At 43.0% G+C, this 20,676-nt stretch overlaps 1 protein-coding gene across 1 annotated transcript; it reads left to right on the top strand.

Annotated features, from left to right (window-relative positions):
* The first annotated feature begins 822 nt into the window (after positions 1-822).
* Positions 823-11,257, top strand: MIS18A (MIS18 kinetochore protein A). Its single transcript, XM_015133033.3, has 5 exons — positions 823-1,188; positions 4,657-4,723; positions 8,925-9,047; positions 9,672-9,768; positions 10,356-11,257. Exons 1-5 carry the CDS (start codon positions 858-860, stop codon positions 10,434-10,436), a joined length of 699 nt encoding a protein of 232 aa, XP_014988519.1. The 5' UTR covers positions 823-857; the 3' UTR covers positions 10,437-11,257.
* The last annotated feature ends 9,419 nt before the right edge of the window (positions 11,258-20,676 follow it).

Consider the following 20,676-nt stretch of genomic DNA (forward strand, 5'->3'; position numbering starts at 1 on the left):
ATTATTCCTTGATCCAAGCAGCAGGCACACTTCCAAGCTTTCCAGGGGCATGGCTGCTTCCTCAACTTTTTCCTTGCAGTGACAGCCTGAGTGATCCGGGGCCCTTCCCAGGGTCTCATTCTAGGAATAGCAATGCGCAAAAAGACCCTGTGACGAGGGGCTCCCCTATCCCCTTCCTTCTCCACTTCATGGAAAGGAGGCCCCCAGGAGCAAGTGGAGTCGCTTATATGCAACTATAATTAGTCCATTTACAAAAAAGAAGAAAAAGGGTGGTGGTCTGGCACAGTGGCTCACGCTTGTGATCCTGGCATTTTGGGAGGTCGAGGCGGGAAGATCGCTTAAGGCTAGGAGTTCGAGACTGGCAACATAGAAAGACTCCTCCCCATCCCCCAAAAAAGGTTGGGCTGCCAATACTGACAGCGTGGGCAAGCCTAGGAGCTTGTTAGAAATGCAGATTCTCGGGCTAACCTGCTACCTGCTGAACCAGAGTCTGTGAAGATGGAGCCTGGCGATCTGTTTAAGAAGCTCGCCAGGTGGTTCTTAGACACTCAGGCTTGCAGCCCGTAACTTTCTCAGTGACGCTGCCCCTCCCACGGAAAGGGGTGAATAATCCTTAGGAAGACAAGCAAACAGGTCAGCAGCGTTAATTTCTTCAGGCTAGAAAACCTGACGCAGGCGCAGTGACTAACACGCCAGGCCAAGGGCGCACGGCGCGCATGCGCACTAGAAGCCGCCCGCCGTCCGGCCCCTTCAAGCGTTTGCCCCTTCTCGGCCTCCGCCAACGCGCCCCGCCCCGCGCATGTGCAGCGGCGGGTTTTTTTCCCTTCGCGCTCTGGGGCGCGGGCGATTTGTAGGTAATGGCGGGCGTTCGGGCCCTGAGGTGCAGCAGAGGATGCGCTGGCGGCTGTGAGTGCGGCGACAAGGGCAAGGGCAGCGACTCCTCGCTGTTGGGCAAGAGACTCTCCGAAGACTCGAGCCGCCACCAGCTGCTGCAGAAGTGGGCGAGCATGTGGAGCTCCGTGAGCGAAGACGCGTCGGTGGCCGACACGGAGAAGGCGCGGCTCGAGGAGGCGGGGGCTGCGGAGGAGAGGCCGCTGGTGTTCCTGTGCTGCGGCTGCCGGCGGCCGCTGGGCGACTCGCTGAGCTGGGTGGCCAGCCAGGAGGACACCAACTGCATCCTGCTGCGCTGTCAGTTGGGTCGAGCCGGGCATGGGGGCGTGGGGTCGCCTTCTTCCAGGTGTGCCGCACCGGGGCGGCCCCGGAGGGGGCGGGGGCTCCTTGGCGCTGTCCAGGGACTTTGAGAGCAAAAAGTCTGAGAGTGTGAGCTGTCGCAGGAAAAGGGGAGGAGGGTCACCCCTCCACTTTGGTTCTCGGGCGACTGGTTCTGTTCTGGGCTCCCCGATCCCAGAAGAGCAGCGGTTGAGTCAGCATCATCGTGAGCATTACTCAGAAGCAAAGGGCAACAAAGAATAACACTTTTAAAGACCCTAAAAAAAGAGAAACAAATGGTCAACTAGACTGTAAGCACTTGAGGTGCAGCCAGTACTATTACTCCCCACAGAAATTAGCGGGCTGTGTGTATCAGCGGATACCTCTACAGTCTCCAGTGATAGGGCCGCGGAGCTGACGGAACACAGTGCTATGGGGAAGAAAGGGAAGGAAATTTGCCGTAAAAGCACCACCAACCTCATCAAAATTGGCGAGGAAGGAGGACGTAGTAGCAAAAGAGTTCAGAAGGCGGCGGGAATTCGTTTCTAATCCTCGTCCTAGCAGTTACCTGTTTTTCCACTGTTCCCTCATTTTGCTATTTTTACAGTATTTAGGGATAAAGTGGTTCACATATTTTTTCTGAATTGGTGTAAAAATGGCTGTTGTTTTGGATTGTGGTTTTTCAAGATGAGGTTTTTCCTCTCTTTGAATACTGTAAATGTTTCGATGGCAGAAATTCATCACCGGCTTATCGACGTTTCTGGAACGTTTTCCTTGGTGTAATACTGGGAATAAAGGAGCACACCAGTGTCCCCCTAGTTAACTGAAAGTTGAGATAAACTCTTTGCACCTCTTAAAATCAAACTAGGCCAAGCGCGGTGACTCAGACCTGTAATCTCAGCACTTTGGGAGGCTGAAATGGGCGGATCACGAGGTCAGGAGCTCGAGACCATCCTGGCCAACATGTGAAACCCCATCTCTACTGAAAATACAACAATTCCAGACCACCCTCGCCAAAGCCAAAAATTAACCGGGCATGGTGGTGTGCGCTCATAATCCCAGCTATTCCGGAGGCTGAGGCAGGAGAATCGCTTGAATCAGGGAGGAGGAGGTTGCAGGGGCCGAGATTGCGCCACTGCACTACAGCCTGGCAACAGCGCTAGACTCCATCTCAAAAAAAAAAAAAAAAAAAAAACCAGGCAGATTTTTGATCCAGTAGGAAAAGCTCTTTGAATGAGTTTACCTTGTTTACATCTTTTTAAGAAATAACATGTTTGGTGTTACATCTTTCATTTTATTTGTACTTTGTTTCGATAGTATCTTTTACCATGTGGCCTCTTTTCTTTGTTTTGCTTTACTTATAGAAAGGCAATTATTTTTGTTAATTTTTATATTAATAGTTTTTAAATTTAAAACGTAGTTTTAAAATAGTAAACATAGTTTAAAGAACTATACACTTTTTGATTAATCAGATTTAGATAATAGGATTTAACATCTCCCCGCCCTCCCCCCCACCCCCGTAAAGACAAACATGAATTCCGATTCATTTCCATTCCTTCCTTACCCAATTTGAATTAGTTTAATTATTTTCATTTTGTTAAGGTTTATACATTTACATTCTGTACATTTACATTCTGTTGTAGACATAACAGCCTTACTATGATTTTTTAAAATAGGGTTAATTATTTAATAGATTATTTTTTTAATAGGGTTATAGTGGGTTAACAGCCCTCTGTTGCCCAGGCTGGAGTACAGTGGCACAATCATAGCTCACTGTAACCTTGAATGCCTGCTCAAACTGTCCTCCCAGCTCAGCTTCCCAAGTAGCTTGGGACAACAGACACAAACTAACACCTGGCTAATTTTTAAATGTTTTGTAGAGACAGAGTCTTGCTATGTTGCTCAGGCTGATCTCAAACTCCTGGCCCCAAGCAATCCCCTGCTTCAGCCTCCTAGAGTGCTGGGATTACCAATGTGAGTTAGAGCACCCGATCCTATAATGTTTATATAATTTTTTTTCCCCAACTCCAGTACTCATTAACATAAGAAAGCTTCTTAATAGCTTTTTTCATTCCTGAGTTGTTTGCTTAATCTTTAGTGCTCCCCACGTCCACATCTCCAAGAAAATTTCAAGTTTATGTGCTTGAAAATATTTTCCTGTTTTTATACGTGAATGCTAGCTGGGCTGCGGGTACAGTTCTTGGTCATGCTCTCTGCTTTTGATAGGTGCTGAGCAGCTGGTGCAAAATCCTTGAGACTAGAGTATGGTCAAAGAGAATAAAGATAAGATTTAGGGAGGAAGGAAGAGACCAGAAACTGCAAGACGTTTTAGTCTGTTCTAAAGAGTAGTAATCTGTTCTAGTAAGTACATTATTATGCTAGCTTAGGCAGGGGAGTAATATGACCCTGCATTTTCTTTGGAGAAAGCATTGAAGGAGGAACAAGTATGGAAGGGGGGAGGTCAGTGAAGAGCCAGGGTAGTAGTCCAGGCAAGAGTTAGTGCTGGTCGTTTGGGGGCTGGAGTGAGGTTTGTGACGTAGAATTGATGGGATGGATCAGTGGAGTAGATATGGGGGAGCAAGATGAGGAGATGAAGAATCAAGGATGACACCCTGGTTTCTGATTTCAGCAAGCAGGTGGATGGAGTTTACAGAGTTAAGGTAGACTGTAGGAGGCCATGAAATCAAGAGTCTGTTTTGGCCATTTTAGGTCTGATGTCCTTTCTTCATTTCACCCTCTACCCTGTCCTTTAGTGTGTCCTAGACCTGGATTCTTTGGGAATGTTTGCTGCTGCCTCGAGTCCAGCAGTGACCTCTGTCCAAGTCATTGTTCAAGTAAAAGATGTGTGGCTGGGATCCTGAGGACCTTCTCAGTTACTTTTAGAGAAATGGGCCCTGTGTTGGAAATCTGGAGATATATGTGTTGGCTGTTTGCATCTTCCTAGTTTGGGAACCCAGTTTCACTAACTGGCAGATAGTTCTTTTCAGTCTGTGATTTGAGATTCTAATGGTTCCAAGTTTACTGTGGAATGAATTTTTCCCTCTAATTTTAGCCATACTATTAATGTTAGTGGTTTTCAGGGAAAGGGAGGAAATAACCTTTTAAAATTTTTCTTAAATTTTTATTTAAACATTTTTTTGAAGATAGAGTCTCGTTATGTTGTCCAGGCTGACCTTGAACTCCTGGCCCCAATCCATCCTCTCACCTTGGCCTCCCAAATTGTTGGGATGACAGGTGTGAGCCACTGCATCTGGTTGGAAATAACTCTTATTCTGCCATCTTTTCCCAGAAGGCCCCAGTACATTTCATTTCAAACCACTGTTGTGTGTGTGTGACTTTGGGCTTATTTTTTGTCCTTTAAGTTCTAAAAAGTTGGACTAGAAATTGTCTGCATATATGTTATAATGAACCATATTAATAAATTATTGTTACTTTCTCTGTTTCTAGGTGTTTCCTGTAATGTTTCTGTGGATAAGGAACAGAAGTTATCCAAACGTGAAAAGGAAAATGGTTGGTGAGTAAAACTGTATATGAATATGTTAGAGAATTTTTTTTTTAATAAAAATCTTTAAAAGGTCATTACTAGTAGTAAGATTACTTGGGATAAAACTTTCCATGATAGTAAAAAATCAGTCATTTGCATATATCAGTTCTCTTTTTGCTTTTTCTATATCCTGTTTTAGAAAATATATCAGTTCTTGAGTGGTTGTGGTCACCTTTAAATATTGAAAAGTTAAGAGTTTCCAGATTTCTAAAAGCATATTCTGACACTCCCTTTTTGGATCTTTGGGCTTGGTGCTGAAGAAAATCGAAAATAAAAGTAGAAAAAGAAGGTTGGGTGCGGTGGCTTACACCTGTAATCCCAGCACTTTGGGAGGCCAAGGTGGGAGATCACTGGGAGTTAAGAGTTTGAGACCAGCCTGGCCAACATGGCAAAACCCCATCTCTACTAAAAATACAAAAATTAGCTGGGTATGGTGGCACATGCCTGTAATCCCAGCTACTCAGGATGCTGAGACAGGAGAATCACTTGAACCAGGGAGGCAGAGCTTGCAGTGAGCCAAGATCACCACTGCACTCTAGCCTGGGCAACAGATCAAGACTCAGTCTTGAAAAAAAAAAAAAGAAAATAGCTGTATTATAAAATCTGAATGTTAAAGAGTGCCTTAGGCTAATGTTGCCCACCTTTCTCATGTTATGGCACACATGAAATGCTGCTGTCACATACACAGCCTATTGGGGTAAACAGATAAGGCTGTTTGTGGCAAGAGCAAACAACACAGGAGCCCCAGCAATCTGAGGCCCTGTGTGGCCACTTTAAGGGTTGAGGAGACAAATGTCTTGCCATACCTGCCACCCATGTGCCATAGTGACACCTGAGCAAACTGAGTGGGAAGCGCTGCCCTATGTAATTGTTGCTCCAAATGTAAACTGTATCTTATACTTGCATATGAAATAACTTTAGGCGGTACACAGTTAAACACAAATTAATTTTATATATATTTTATGTATATTAAAAATCCTGGCTTTTCATTTTTAGTGATGCTAGAGTATCCTGTCAAATAAAGTATATTTCAATTTAAAAAAAGTTAACTGTGCACTTACGACCAATACCTCCTGATGACCCCACCTCCTAATACCATCACATTAGGAGCTACCGTTTCAACTGATACGTTTGGTGGGGGACAGAAACATTCAATACTTAGTTACTCCTAAAACCCTTTTAATTTCTTGAGCGATGGGGTGATAAGGGTATCTTTTGTTACCATGTTTGGTCTTAGTCACCAGTTCTGACAGAAGAGCTTCTAAGATGCTTGGAATCTCTGGAGTGATGATGATGTCGTTTTGAATCCTAATGAGATTACTGTGGCTGGGGGGCTTCTAGGTAGCTTAAGGATTGGGGTCCAGAAGGACCAAGGCATGATTAGAGGGTTGGAAGTTTCAGCCCTACCCCAACCTCTTCTCCCACCTCCGTGGAGGGGAGAGGGGCTAGAGATTATCAGCAATGATTTACTTGATCATGCCTGTGTTATAAGACCTCCAAAACCCCCACAGGTTTTAGAGAACTTCCAGGTTGGTGAATGTGAGATGCCGGGTGTACCTAGAAAGGTCTTGGAAGCTCTGTGTCCTCCTTCTGTAATCTTTGCCCTATGTATCTCTTCCATAAAAAGTTAAAAAAAAAGTTTCTCCATTTAAGATACATTAGTAACAGTACAGATAGTTTGTGAATGTGACAAAAATTGTGGTGCTGGCATGCAGGCCATAAAAATTTGGAAAACCCAGGCTCAGATCATTTCTCATTTTGTAGTTGAAAAAAGTTAGGCCCAGGGAGGCTAGAACTTTGCTAAGGTCACAGGACGAATTAGCAGTAAGAGCTAGGACTATGCTTGTTATCCTTCCTTACTGCCTTCGAAGTGCTTTTTCTTCCCCACTTCCTAGCTCTAGCCATTTTGATGTCACCATCATTTTTGTTCTATTTGTGTACTACCTACCAACTGTGCTATTACATACTAAATTTTTTAAATTAAATCAACTCAAAATTTTTATTTAAATTCATCTTAAAAGGATTCTTTTTACTATCATAAATATATACTTGCCATAACTAGAAAGTAACTCTGGAGAGAATTACAGTGAAAACAATTGTTGTTAGTTCTAGCTGAGATATTGTTGCCTGGCTCGTTCTCTGCCTGAGGTCTGTTCTCTTACTATTAAAAGATTTGCAACTATGAGACAAGTGTCAAAGACAGTCTAGCACCAAACAGAGACTTTCTTCTTTTTTCTAATCAGGATTGATAGAGAATTCGCTCTCTTTGATCCAGAGTTATTAATACTGTTTGTTCGTATCACCTAAACCCATCGATTAGACTGCCTTCAGTTGTCTTGGACTTCACTAGGGAATTTTTTGATAGGCCCATCCTGTGAAATACCTGCCTGAGCCATTCTGCTGATGGTCAGCAAGAGCACTGAGGGCTTTAGAAGTATGTTGTGAAGGTAGCAGTGCTGTTTTCTCTCTTAAGTCTGACTTTGTCCTTTGTTGAGGATCTTACAATCGGATTATTCCTTGTCTAACATTACCTTACGATTGTTGGCACTGCCTTCTCAATGTTAGTGTTCGATGACAAGGGTGAATTCTGGCCAAATTCTTGCCAACTGTGAAAGCAGAAAGATGCTGCCTTAATAGTAGCTACCATCTCTTCATTGTTCCACAAGATGATTCTAGAAGTGTGAATGGGTTTTTTCCTATTTTTGGTGGTGTTTAGGTTGATTTTGATAACTCAGGATAAAACAGTCTTATTCATGGCTCAGTGTGTTTGGGGAGTTCAAGCCTCTGGTTTCTCTGAGTGTCCTTTCTTGGCTGATGACATTAGATACAGTTTACAATCTTGGTAATGGTGTGAGGCGGTCTCATAATGGTAATGAGGTTTGATATATAGCATGGAGGTTTGCCTGTTCACTGTGAGTAATTTAAGTGGGATTTACTAACATACTTTTATATTTCTTATATAAAAACTTGTACAAGCTGGCTGGGTATGGTGGTTCCTGCCAGTAATCTCAGCACTTTGGGAGGCCAAGGTGGAAGACTGCTTGAGGCTAGGAGTTCAAGACCAGCCTGGGCAACATAGTGAGATTGTTTCTACTATAAAACTAAAAAAAGTGTAGAAACTTATAAAAGCCCGTAGACACTTAATATGTAATCAGTGGCATATTATCCAGCTAATCACATCATCAGTGAGAATTCCATTTTGTTCTTTGATCCATATGTTGCTGTAATAATTAACAGTGTCTCAGTATCTGTAAGTAAACAATGATGTAGTCTGTAATCTGTGAGTCTTGGGTAGCTCCCTTTTGCTTGATAGCAGGAATAGATATTTTGTGATTACAAGTATTTCATGTACTGAGTAGGAGATAATACTTTTGCAATAATAATCGATTGTGGTGTATGTTTTACTACTGTGATCACTACTGGATTGAAATCTCCAGTCATCACTTTGCTGTGTGTTGGAGTGGCAATTTTAGTGTATTTATAGAATGGTAAATTTGGATGGGTCAGTTCAACAAGGCGTTTGAGAGACACTGGATTCTAAGCCGGGTTTTAAGGAGACATGAGTAGGCTTTAGGGGAGGGTATATTCAAGTGTGTGGAACCTGAGTTGAGAGGTAACTAGAATGAAGGAACAATTGCATGGGTTGTCATCTAACTTTTTTTTTTAAATTAAGACAAACAGTATTACTTTCCACTAGAGCAGAGTTTGGTAAACTATGGCCCATGGGGAGGGCACTCATTTGTGAATACGAGTTTATGGGAACACAGATTATTCAGTTAGTATTGTCTATAGGTGCTTTGTTTTACAATGACAGAGGTGAGTAGTGACAGACACCATATGGCTGGCAAGCCTAAAATATTTATTCTCCACTTTGTTACATTAGTACCAGATTGAGGAATTTATATTCTAGAAAAACACCACCTCGATATCCTCTCTTGTCACTTTTTTATATGTCCCTTGTTATTTGATACTTAAGGCATTGTGACTTGGAGATGACTGTCTTTACATTTTTATTGTAAATATATTACTATCATTTTTTCCTATCCTTTATGTATGACCTAGTGTGGTCAGAATAGCATACTTTAGAAGCTGAAGTGTTTATGGATTTTAACAATGAGATTAGAATGAGTTGCTACTTCGTTTCCTAAAGCAAGGCGTTTCTTTATTGCAGCATCCTGGAGACCTTGTATTGTGCAGGGTGCTCGCTCAATCTTGGCTACGTGTACAGATGCACGCCCAAGAATCTTGATTATAAGAGAGACTTGTTTTGCCTCAGTGTTGAAGCCATTGAAAGGTAAGTTTGATATATAAATGTTTACCTCACAACTGGTGTTTCAGAAAGTTAAGTTTGCAGAGAAATTGGCACGGAAGTGTCCGAACTAAATCAATACTGTTTCGTTAAATATATTTTCAAGTAATGATTTCTAACAAGCCAGTAATTTTTTTTTTTTTTTTTTTGCTTTGACCTGCTTCTTTATTTGGTATTGGAAAAGTCAGACACTCTAAATTGTAGGAGAAAACACTGTGAGAAATTTTTTTGGAATAAAAGTATATTCAGTTGTTTTTAAAAATTGAATGTAGTTTAGTAGGATTTTGCCCACCGCCCCTAGCTTTTTATTTTTATTTCTTTTAAAACTTATTTTTTTAAGATCTGGGGTCTCACTCTGTCACCCAGGCTGGAGTGCAATGCTGTGGTCATAACTTTCTGCGTCCTTGAACTCCTGGGCTCCAGCAATCCTCTTGCGTCAGCCTCCCAGGCAGCTAAGACAACAGGCGTATTGCCTGGGGTCTTGTGTTGCCCAGGCTGGTTTCAAACTCCTAGCCTCAGATGATCCTTCTGTCTCAGCCTCCTGAATAGCTGGGAACAAGTGCATGCCACCACACCAGGCTTGTATTTTAACCTTGTATCGTACGTCAGTTATGTTTTAGGGTCCTCTGAAAAGCAAATTGTGTCAGAAGATAAAGAGCTTTTTAATCTTGAAAGCAGAGTTGAAATAGAAAAGTCTCTAACACAGGTAATTTTATTCTGTACGTTTTGTATCTCTGTATGAACAATTTGTCAGTGAAGAAGTGCTTCCCCACAAACGATAATCCTCATAACGTCATCTGTCTTGATCGCAGGAAGAGTGTGCCTGTTTCATTTCAGGTGTTAGTAAAGTTGATTTTTGGGGAACTCAAATGAAGCTAAAGCTTAATCAACAAAATAATAAGGAAGACATTTCATGACAAAATCAAAACTATGTATTCTAATTTTGCTAAGCTAGAAATACATCTTTGATTCAAATCAGTATTTTGTTTGCTTCGATTCTTGTGGTATAATTAGCCTTGTTGTTGGATGTTAACATTTTGTCATGGCCAGATAGGTGAGATGGTGATGATTGTATAAAAGAGATGCAGATTGTAGGTTGAGAACTAATGTTGATAGAATTATGCTTTATTTTTAAAAATTTATGCCTGCAAATAGTTTTGGTAAACACTGAATATCTACCATGTAATGTATGATATATCCAAAATTGCATTAAGTGTATATCTTAATTATTTTTAACCATGTATAATTTTAAATGATATGTGTGTTTAATTTTTTATTTTTTCAATTCAATAGATGGAAGATGTCTTGAAAGCATTACAAATGAAGCTGTGGGAGGCCGAATCAAAATTGTCCTTTGCCACTTGTAAAAGCTGAACTCTAGTCTGTGTCCTCCATTCTGCCCCCGCCCTTCCTCCCCTTATTTGTTAAATGAAGCAACATACTGAGACGTCGTCTCTACAAAAAAAAAAAAAAAAAAAAAAAAATTAGCCAGGCATGCGAAACGCTGAGGTGGGAGGATCACTTGAGCTTGGGAGGTCGAGGCTGCAGTGAGCCTTGATCATGCCATTACTGCATTCCAGCCTGGGTGACAGACTGAGACCTTGTCCCCCCGCCCCGCAAAAGAAAAGACCCCAAAATTGTGGAATTACTTTTAGCTATATTTTATGGTAAAAAGTGATTGTTTCTCAAAATCCCATTTTAAAGCCGTTTTATGGTACTTGTTGGAATTAGGACTTAGGAGTTTTGATTTTGATAAGAAACTGGGATAATTTTCTGAACTTTTTTTCCTCTGTATCACATTTATTTACTATTTTTAAAAACTTTATTTGACCTTTAACACTTGGGATAATATTTATTATAAATGACAAGAAAAATCTTAGAGGTTTTTCTACCCTCAGTGTCATGGAATTTTCTCTGAAAACTAATGCTTAAAGTTTCCTAGAGAAATTGGTCAGAATGATCTGTCAGAACTGTTTGAAAACTTCTTCAAGAGCAGTCGCATATATAGTAGGATTTTACATTTTCCTGCTGTGTACTACTATATGCTTAAAAAACCTGGAGGAATACTTACCAAAGAGGAGTAGCCATCTCTGAGGGTGGGATTCTGGGGGAGTTTTTGGTTTTTCTGTTTTCTGTCATGTAAAACTTCTGTAGTATGTATTTTTATAATTGAAGAGAATAAAGGTTAAAACAAAGTTCTTTAAGATTGATTTTTACCAACTGAATTATATTTAATTGAGATCAGAAATCCTCGTGCTGTGAAAGCCACACATTAGCATGGCAGTGTGGAAGGCCTGCTCAGGAATATAAAGGTAACCCCACATTTCCCCAGACCCCTTTGTTTCTGGGTGCGAGTGAGGTCACAAAACAGTACCCAGTGGTATGAGTAACTCACTCAGCTTGTGCTCAGAAGTTCCCTGATTATTTGTGAGAATACTAAAGTTCTCAGAGCAAAAGGTCCTAAGTCACACTGACTGGATCCTGCAGGATTCTTGTGTTCTTTTTGAGAGATTGTTGACAACCTCAGTTAGAGTTGAGTGAGTCCTCTAGGTGTTCTCTCTCGCAGACTCCTCTCCCACTAACAGACTATGGTGCTGTGGAAGCAAATGTCAACACCCGCTGGCAACAAGGAAACGTCTGGCCGCAGTAAGCTTGATGTAGTCCCAGGTGTCTGTCCTCTTAGGTGCTTTGATGGCATCTTGTGTGAAAATTCATTCCAAACAGATGAGAGAGTATTTTAGCCACAAGACTCAGCTAACTCTGGTTGTGCAGGTTACAGAGTACTCCAGCAAGCATTTTCAGATTCCATTCCAAAGCCATAGGCAGTTTGGCTCCCTGATTCCTTATACCCTGTTCATACTAGGGAAGGAAGGGGCTGTACAATATTTGTAGCCAATTCACTCATCTTGAAAGCTCATTTCACCAATGAAAAGTAATTTCTAATGTCCTGGTGCTCATTAAGATTCTGTTACGGATCAGGAGATAAATGTAGCTCATGCCTTAGTGCCTGCCTCTAGAGTGGGCCTTTGATTACCTTTCCATCCCTGCACGTGTATTCTTGTTAGGGTTCTTCACGTGAAGTTAACGAAGCTCCCCTGGGCTGCAGATGGAAGCCAGAACACTTTTGTATCACATGGCCTCCACCGAAGCATCTAAAAGCCAATCCAGGAAACACTGTTTCATAAGACAGTCTTCATCTTTGGCCTCAACCTGTGGCATCCCTGAAGGAGTGGCCTTGCCATCGCAGTGAGAGAGGGACTTCCAAGGCTGGGGTCCAGGTGGGAGTGCTGCCTCCTGTCTGTGCTGCACGGTGACACTTGCAGGAGAGGGGCCTTCCCCTGTTCTGGGCCACCCCCTCCTGGGCCACCTGTTTCTCTGAATCTGGTGGCGTGGCTTTTCTGGCTTTCTATGAGGCCTCATCAGAACGTGTATGTGTGGTCCCATATATCCACCTGCTAAAACCTACTACTTGAGGCAACAAATTTTTGTTTCTTACAATTGGAAAACCCAGCATGTGGTCGTTTCTGGTAAATGAGCCCTGGGAAAGCACTGCCTGTGCGCAAGAGTAAGAGTCCAGAAGCAGGAGACCGATGTCCCAGCCCAAACCACACGGGACCCAGTGGAGGCTTCAGACAGATCTCCCCAGAAGTTACTCCTTCAGCCATTCCCATAAAGGGCACTCCCTAGTTCTTTAAGGAGAAGATACGGAAACTGATACCAGAACCTGGTGTGCAGCTTTTAAAGATTGTTGTAACTGGGTGTGTGTAGAACGTTGTGCATAGTTTTCATCCCAGAGTGTGGGTGCTGTCCTCAGCAAGTTCTCCAGTCATGCTCATACATTTCCAAGCTAAAGAGTCCACTGGAGGCATCGTTCTGTGTGGCATCGATGCCTGAATGGCATGTGTCCTACCCAGATGATTCTAGTCAAGCACAGGACATTTAAAATGCTCAAGACCAGGAGAGTGGCCCCTTGAAGAATCAGGTCTAGGTTTTCAGTAGGAACTTCTTGAACCAAGGCGCCATGAGCAAAGCTTCCCCTAGCTTGTTTTTGAAGGAGGGTCTTGGGGATAGCAACCAGAAATCCAGGGTCAAAGTCCCAGTTTAACTGCTTTATTAGCTATGTGATCAGGGGCAAATCATGTAATCATCTGTTTTTGCATCTGTATAGTGAAAGTACAATAACCTGTCTTCCCTGCGTCAAGGATGATCAAATTAGATAATGCATACGACAGTACTTTGAAAGCAGTAAAACATCATAAAAATAAAGGATAAAGATTTAGCCTTATTTAAATAGAGTCAATCTGATTCAGTCTTCTAGCCAGTCTATTTGTAAGATTCTAATGACATAATCTGAAATGCTATATATTTTTTTCTAAACTATGTAACATTTATTGGCTTTATTTTTTTTTCCAGTTGTAAACATTACACAAAATTTGAAAAATAGAAAAAAGCATGGCCGGGCGTGGTGGCTCACGCCTGTAATCCCAGCATTTTGGGAGGCCAAGGTGGGTGAATCACGAGGTCAGGAGATTGAGACCATCCTGGCTAACACGGTGAAACCCTATCTCTACTAAAAATACAAAAAATTAGCCGGGCGTGGTGGCGGGTGCCTGTACTCCCAGCTACTCGGGAGGCTGAGAGAGGAGAATGGCGTGAACCCAGGAGGTGGAGCTTGCAGTGAGCTGAGATCATGCCACTGCTCTCCAGCCTGGGCGACAGAGCGAGACTCCATCTCAAAAAAAAAAAAAAAAAAGCACAAAGAAGGAAATAAAGCACATAATCTTAAAATTAATAATTATTCACATTTTGGGGTATATCCTTCTAGTCATTTTTATATGCAAATTTGGGGTCATACTGGTCACACTATTTTCACTTAAAATATTTCCTAAAAATATTTCTATATAATTGAATATTATTTTATAACCTGAGTTTTAATGATCACCTAGGATGAGAACCATATTTAAAAGCTTGTTTAAATGTGATTATATGGTATGAAATTCACACTTTTTAGTGGTTTATTTAACAACTGAGTTTACTAACCAAATAAGACAGGGCGTGAAAGAAATCTTAGACCAGTCGCCTCTTTGTCTAGCTCCAGTGGTGTGCAGGGGAGAACCAATTATCAATTTTTCAGGAATTTTTCAGCTGGTCATTAAACTGTTGGTAGCTTGAAACTGGCCATGGTGGGGATATTTACACCTGAGAAATCAGCAAGTGCTAAAAAATGAAGGCTTCCCCCACCCCAGCTGGGTTTCCAGCATATTGCTGTGTATTCCTTCTATACTGTTTGACTTAAAGTTGAAAAGAGAAAATGACTTCTCAACACCCAAAAGAACAAGTTCTAACATCTTTCCATTTAGTATGTCTAAAATGAAACATTTTTTTAAAGTTAGCCATGTCTGGAAATATGATTTTATTTATTTTGAGATAAAGTCCCACTCCGTTACCTAGGCTGGAGTGCAGCGGCGCAATCTGGGCTCACTGCAACCTCCGCCTCCTGGGTTCAAGCGATTCTTGTGCCTCAGCCTCCCAAGTAGCTGGGACTACGGGCATGTGCCACCACACCTGGCTGATTCTTGTATTTTTATAGTAGAGACAGGGTTTCACCATGTTGGCCAGGCTGGTCTCAAACTCCTGGCCTCAAGTGATCTGCCTGCCTCAGCCTTCCAAAGTGCTGGGATTACAGGCGTGAGCCACTGTGCCGAGTCTCGTTCTAAGACTTTAGGGATTACAGCCACATTCTCCACCTCTCCTGGAGAAAACCCAAAATACCTGAAACAAATGACTTAAAATTTTATACAAGTAGTTGATATTATGTACATCTATTTTGTTCTCCCCAGATAGGATAAATAACTGGGCAGTTGCTTGAGTGAACATGCAGAGACAGTTTGTTGGCAATCACTTTTGAACTGAGGAAGAATAACTTATTTTTTGATCTAATCTGACATATTTTGGGTATTGATCATTAATTTTTTTAGTGAGAGCTGAGTTCTGTCTGTGGGCTAATTCATTATTTAGGCAGCTGATCACGAGGGCATGAGTGCAGTCAAGGCCAGTTTATAGAGTTATAGTTTCTTGGGGATAGTCACACCCATTTAAATCCCAGTGATAATAAGCTCGAAGGTAGAGAAGGGTGGGATGAGGAATGGATGTGCTGGGGCCCAGAGTTTTATTGGCCTAAATGTGATTTCAAATAGAACTGGCCTCATTTCATTCAAGTTGGCTCTGTCGACCTCTGCTAATTAGCTTAACAAAATTAAATGAACTCTATAACTCTTTTTTTTCTCCCTGAACAATTACCACCATGGTTTTTAGTTATTCCTTATCTAATTTTAAGGCAGAGATGGACAAGGTGACCCTTCAAGGGCTCTTCAACCTTCTAATTCATGTAACCCTGAAAGGAAATGAGAAAAGTTCAAAGCGGGGAAGTGAGACTCCATGAACCTACTGTGTGGATTCGAGGAAATGCGATAATTTAGGTTTCTCCAGGATGTCACTTTCACGTTTCTCTCCGTTAACCGTTGTCCACCCTTACCAGGAGCATGCAATTTTGGGGGCTTGTTGAGAACAATAGAAATTTTGAGAAAGTAAAGCGTGTGTTTGATTGCATAACATTTTCCAGACCAAAAAGAAGAGCACGTAGCCATTTTGAGGAGAAATCTTAGGAAGCCTTCTAAAGGTTCTTTCCAAAACGGAACAGCTGCTTTTTGACCGTCACAACTGCTTCCCTTTTTTTTTTTTTTTCTAAGATAGCACTTAACGATCATTTAGGAGGTGCCGAGCACTGTGCTTGGGCTCCATGTATGATACCACCTCATTCTCACAGAAACCCCTTCCACAGGAAGCATCATATCCATTTTACACATGCAGAAACTGAGACTCGGAGACTTTACATTGCCTGAAGTCCCACTTGGCTAATAAACAGACCCAGTGCCTTCCTTCCGTGCATGGCTGCCTTCTTGCCTCGCTCTGAGCTTGTTTTTTCGCAGTAAAACACATAAAGGGACATTGTGTCAGTTAATAGAGTATTAGCAATCTTCGCGTCTAGAAGGGTTTAGAAGTCCTGAGCTTCTCTCTTCTTTTTCTTCTATGAAACACAGTGAACTCAGCGTGAGTTCCCTCCCCTGCTGTTGTCCCTCCCTTGAGATTCTCTGGCTACTAGATCCCCCAGCCCCTCTTCTGCCCAGAGGTCCTGTCTGGCCTCTCTTTCAAGCTCTCACCTCTTCATGTGTCTTCTTGGCTCTGTCGTGTGCCACCTCCTTTGAGTCATTTATTCTACTTTATTGCGGTTATCATTGCTGGGCATTGTATTTTACATTTGTTTGTTTAATGTCTGTCCCGCCACTGGAGTGTTAGCTCCACGAGGGCAGGGATTTTATCCGTCTCGTGGCCTGGGCCAAAAAGAATGCAGCCCGGTAATACGTGCTCATTTCATCTTCAATGGAACGAACGAATGTTGCTGCATCGAGTATCTGTTTACTCATATCTTCATTCTCTAACTACTCTATTGATTCTTTATCTTGACCCGCAAGCATACTTACGTCTCATCTTGGTGACAGAGAGCCCTCCTGTGGCCCAGGCACCTCGCTGAACTGCGCTCTTATTTTTAACCGCGCTGACTTTGCCCACTAGGGACTTCCACTCTGGGTCTTTGGTCGTCGCTCCAGGCATCTTGCTGAAACTACTCTCTTGAAGGCCGCCGGTGAGTTCCTACACAGTGTTACTCTCTGTCTGAAATCCCTAAAATTTCCAATGATTTTAAATTGTCCTCGCCTTTAACATTTTCTTCTTGATTGCCCACATTTCTGAGCGAGGCATAATGACGTATGCAGGGGCTGGATGCTGTGGGGCCTGGGGTTTGTGGTAACATGTCGGTAAAGCAACCACACAGCAAAAGGGATAGTATGGCCCTCATCTTACTCTCTGCTGATTATTTATGAATGGGCATGGGTAAGGGTTCATTATATCTGCACTTTTGAGTACCTGTGGTTTATTTTAGATCGTTTCACTCTGTCACCCAGCCTGGAGTGCAGTGGTGCCATCTTGGCTCACTGCAACCTTTGCCTCTGGGTTCAAGTGATTCTCCTGCCTCAGCCTCCCAAGTAGCTGGGATTACAAGCATGTGCCACCACACCTGGCTAATTTTTGTATTTTTGGTAGGGATGGGGTTTCCCCATGTCGGCCAGGCTGGTCTCGAACTTACGACCTCAGGTGATCCTCCCCACTTGGCCTCCCAAAGTGCTGGCATGAGCCACAGCACCTGGCCTGTGTATTGTTTGAAAATTTTTACCAAACAAAAAACAAACAAGTGTGCTGTCATCCTCGGGCATTGATGGTGTCTGTCTTTCCTGGTGGCCTCCTGCCTCCTTGCTGCTGCTTTGCTGGAGTTCATCTTCCTCCTGCTTCTCTCCGGCTCTGCCTTTGCCCTCATTTCTTTCTCTGCAGTCTCTCTTGGATACTTCTGCCCTGCCAGGATTTCAGTGATTATTCCTGTGTCTCTAATTCCCACAGCCCTCAATTGTCTCCCCGGGTCCTTGGTCCTGACTTTCTAATGATCTGCAGATATCCCCTGAATATGCCCTGTGTACTCTCTGTGTCTCACACCTGATCCTTTTCTATACATACAGTTCTTATTTGTCCTTCAAGATCTTGCTTGAGTGCCACTTCCTCTAGGAAGCCCTTGCTGATTTCTCAGCCCGATGTCATTTCTCCCACTTCATTATTCTTAAATGACTCCAGCATGGCCTGACCTTATTACTTAGATTTTGTATTCTAGTTTTGTGGCCACTGTTCCTGGAATACTAGGGTTGTGTTTTCCTGAGATCCAACACGTTGTAGGACTCTGTACACTGGAGGCAATTCATACTTTGTAGACCATTTATGATGGTAAATGGAAAAATCTGAAAAAAAAAATAAGCTGAGAAAAATGGTTCCACCAAACTATTCAAAATTGCTTTTCATATTTTGGAATTGACGTTTAAGAGTAAAAAGAAAGTACCCCAAAATTCAGTGGTGCTGTGGGGCTAGCATAAAATGTTAACCAGGTAAATAGGAACTCAAGGGAAATTAACCAAATTGAGCTCATTTACATGTGTAATTACCCATCTGTGATGATTCTACTGTTGTATTTATTCTGTCTTTCTCCTCCCACACCGGGTTAAAAATACTTTGTATTAAAGATTTTCTTCCTAACCAAATACAATGAATTCTGGGGACTGGGAGTGGGGTGGGGTGTGAGTGCCACTCTGACACTGGAAACAAGATGCCGGAGTGGGCCTCAGTGCACGCTGTCTGGGTGCGAGGGAGAAGCCTGGCAGATACACATTAATGCCACCTTCAGAGATGCACATCCCAAGAGGAGACTTGGAGGCAATGGCATTGAAAACCACCTGCTGCTTTCAGTGATCAAGAAAGAAACCTGTGGCTTTCATGACTGCGGAATCCATAAGACACAGTCAGTTGCCAGCCTGGAATGGTTGCTTCCTGCAGCAGGAAGGTCCAGAGTAGGCTAGGAAGGTGTCGGGGAGTGGGCTGTCTCCCCACAGGACACTCTTTCTTACGGGGAAATGATGACCTCGAGCTGGGGCAAGGAGACCCTGGAGCTGGAAGATGCGAAAGAAAAGTAGCTCCCCAGGCTTCTCAGTGCTTGGGTGTGGGAAAGAATTGTAACCCCGGGGAGGCCAAAGCAAGGCAGAGAATGCCCTCCAGAGGCCTGTGGTCCTGGAGTGAGGAGGCCCTGATAGAGGAGACCTGGCCAACCCTTCCCTTGAGCCACTGGCCAACCCTTCCCTTGAGCCACTGGCCACTCTCAGGGTGGGAATTGCTGAGGCTTATCAGAAATGCAGACCCTGGCTGGGCACAGTGGCTCCCACCTGAAATCCTGGCACTTTGGGAGGCCGAGGCAGGAGGATCACTTGAGTCTAGGAGACTGGCCTGGGCGACATAGCAAGACCCTGTCTCTATGAAAAAATAAAAAATTAGCAGGTATGGTAGCGTGCACTTGCAGTCCCAGCTACCCTGGAGGCTGAAGTGAGAGGACTGCTTGAGCCTGGGAGGTCGAGGCTGCAGTGAGCCGTCATCTCGCCACTGCACTCCGTCCTGGGCGACAGGCCTATCTCAAAACAAGTAAGCAAGTAAGTAAATAAATAAAATGCAGACCCTCACGCCTCGTCCAGGCCTGCTGAACCAAACCTGTGCTGCTGCAACAACATGCCAGGGGGTCCCCAGGCACGTTCAAATGTGACACGAGTTGGCTTAGGGGACAGTTCTTCCCGGCTTTCTTGAATAAAATGGTTCTTTTATATGTTGGTGCGTTTTGGTGTGATTACTAACTTTGCTGAGTACCGTAGTCATTTTTTCAGTGTCACTGACACGCTGTAAAGTAGGTTAGTATTACTCTGAGGCTGTGAGTCGGACTTTTTTGTTATGTTTTCCGAACCAGGCCACAAGGGGCCGCATTTCACCACGTAAACATTCATCGTGTCCAGCCTGTGCACACACACAGTGGGAAACTCAGTAGCTGCAGGAGGCCCTGTCCAACAGGAAGGTCGCCTCATTGCAGCCTGACTTTATCCCTTCACTCTTGCAACCAAGAATCTTAATTAAAATAAAATAATAGTCAAGGCCACCCCCCGTCCCCGATGCAGCCCCTCTCAGACTGCTAACAGCTTTTTCAGTATTGTCCCTGAGGCACTAGCATTCTACGCTGGAAGTTAATTATGTTTTCTCTTTCCCTCGTTTCCTGTTTTCATGACTCAGATTTGTTACTAAATCCCCTCCCCCAATGCTTTCTGAGTCCTTAATGCTGTGTTTGCCAGATCACTTCGGAGTGATGTCTTCCAGAATAAGTACAAATGTCTTCCAGAATAAGTACATTTCTGATCACCTTGCTAATGTGTCTGACTCACACGAGACTTTGCAGGAACGCTCTATCTGTGTTAACGCTATAGATTCCTTTGGAAAGATTAAGGAACAGTGCTATCTTGTTATGGGTCAAGATCTCCAAAGCACATTATTCAGAATGACAACATTGTTCAAAGCTTTAAAGTGAATTCAGGCAACTACATTTTATGCCAGACTTCCATTTGCTGAAACAGATAAAAAAAAATACTCATGCATTAAGCGATTAGACTCCACAGAATGTAGCAGAGGCAAAGTGGTAGTTCTGTGAGGTTCCAGCACACTGGGAGTCCTAGAGCCTTGGGGTCTGTGTCCTACTGAGCCTCTAACAACTGGAGCAATTCACATCCCTGGCGTCCATCTCCCAAGCTAGGTTTCCTCATCTATAGAAAGAGGGGGTTGCGTTAGGATGCTCTGTAGGTTTCCTTTTAAAAGTAATCTAAAAAAGCAATCAGAAATGTTTTGTTATTTTAATTATTGATTTGAAATGGAAACCTCGATTGATAGCTGATAGAGACTCATCTAAAGCATCTGTAATCTGATGGATATTGACAATATTCTGCCCATTGGAGAACCAAGACCACAAAAGAAGCTTAGAATAGAAGAACCACCCACATTTGCTGCTGCTGTGTAAGAACAGTTGTAGGTGGCACCAGGTGCACGTCTTGAAGATATTCTTGAATCAGCTCATGGAATTCTGAACTGGATTAAAACA

This window comes from Macaca mulatta, chromosome 3, assembly GCF_049350105.2.
Source record: "Macaca mulatta isolate MMU2019108-1 chromosome 3, T2T-MMU8v2.0, whole genome shotgun sequence".
Taxonomy (NCBI): domain Eukaryota; kingdom Metazoa; phylum Chordata; class Mammalia; order Primates; family Cercopithecidae; genus Macaca; species Macaca mulatta.

What these genes read in the sequence shown, in the direction of transcription:
- MIS18A (XM_015133033.3), top strand. Translation starts at nt 858, where the DNA reads ATGGCGGGCGTTCGGGCCCTGAGGTGCAGCAGAGGATGCGCTGGCGGC. An exon ending in AGTGTTGAAGCCATTGAAAG is followed by an intron (nt 9,048 to 9,671) that starts GTAAGTTTGATA and finishes ATCGTACGTCAG; the next exon opens with TTATGTTTTAGGGTCCTCTG. An exon ending in TAGAAAAGTCTCTAACACAG is followed by an intron (nt 9,769 to 10,355) that starts GTAATTTTATTC and finishes TCAATTCAATAG; the next exon opens with ATGGAAGATGTCTTGAAAGC.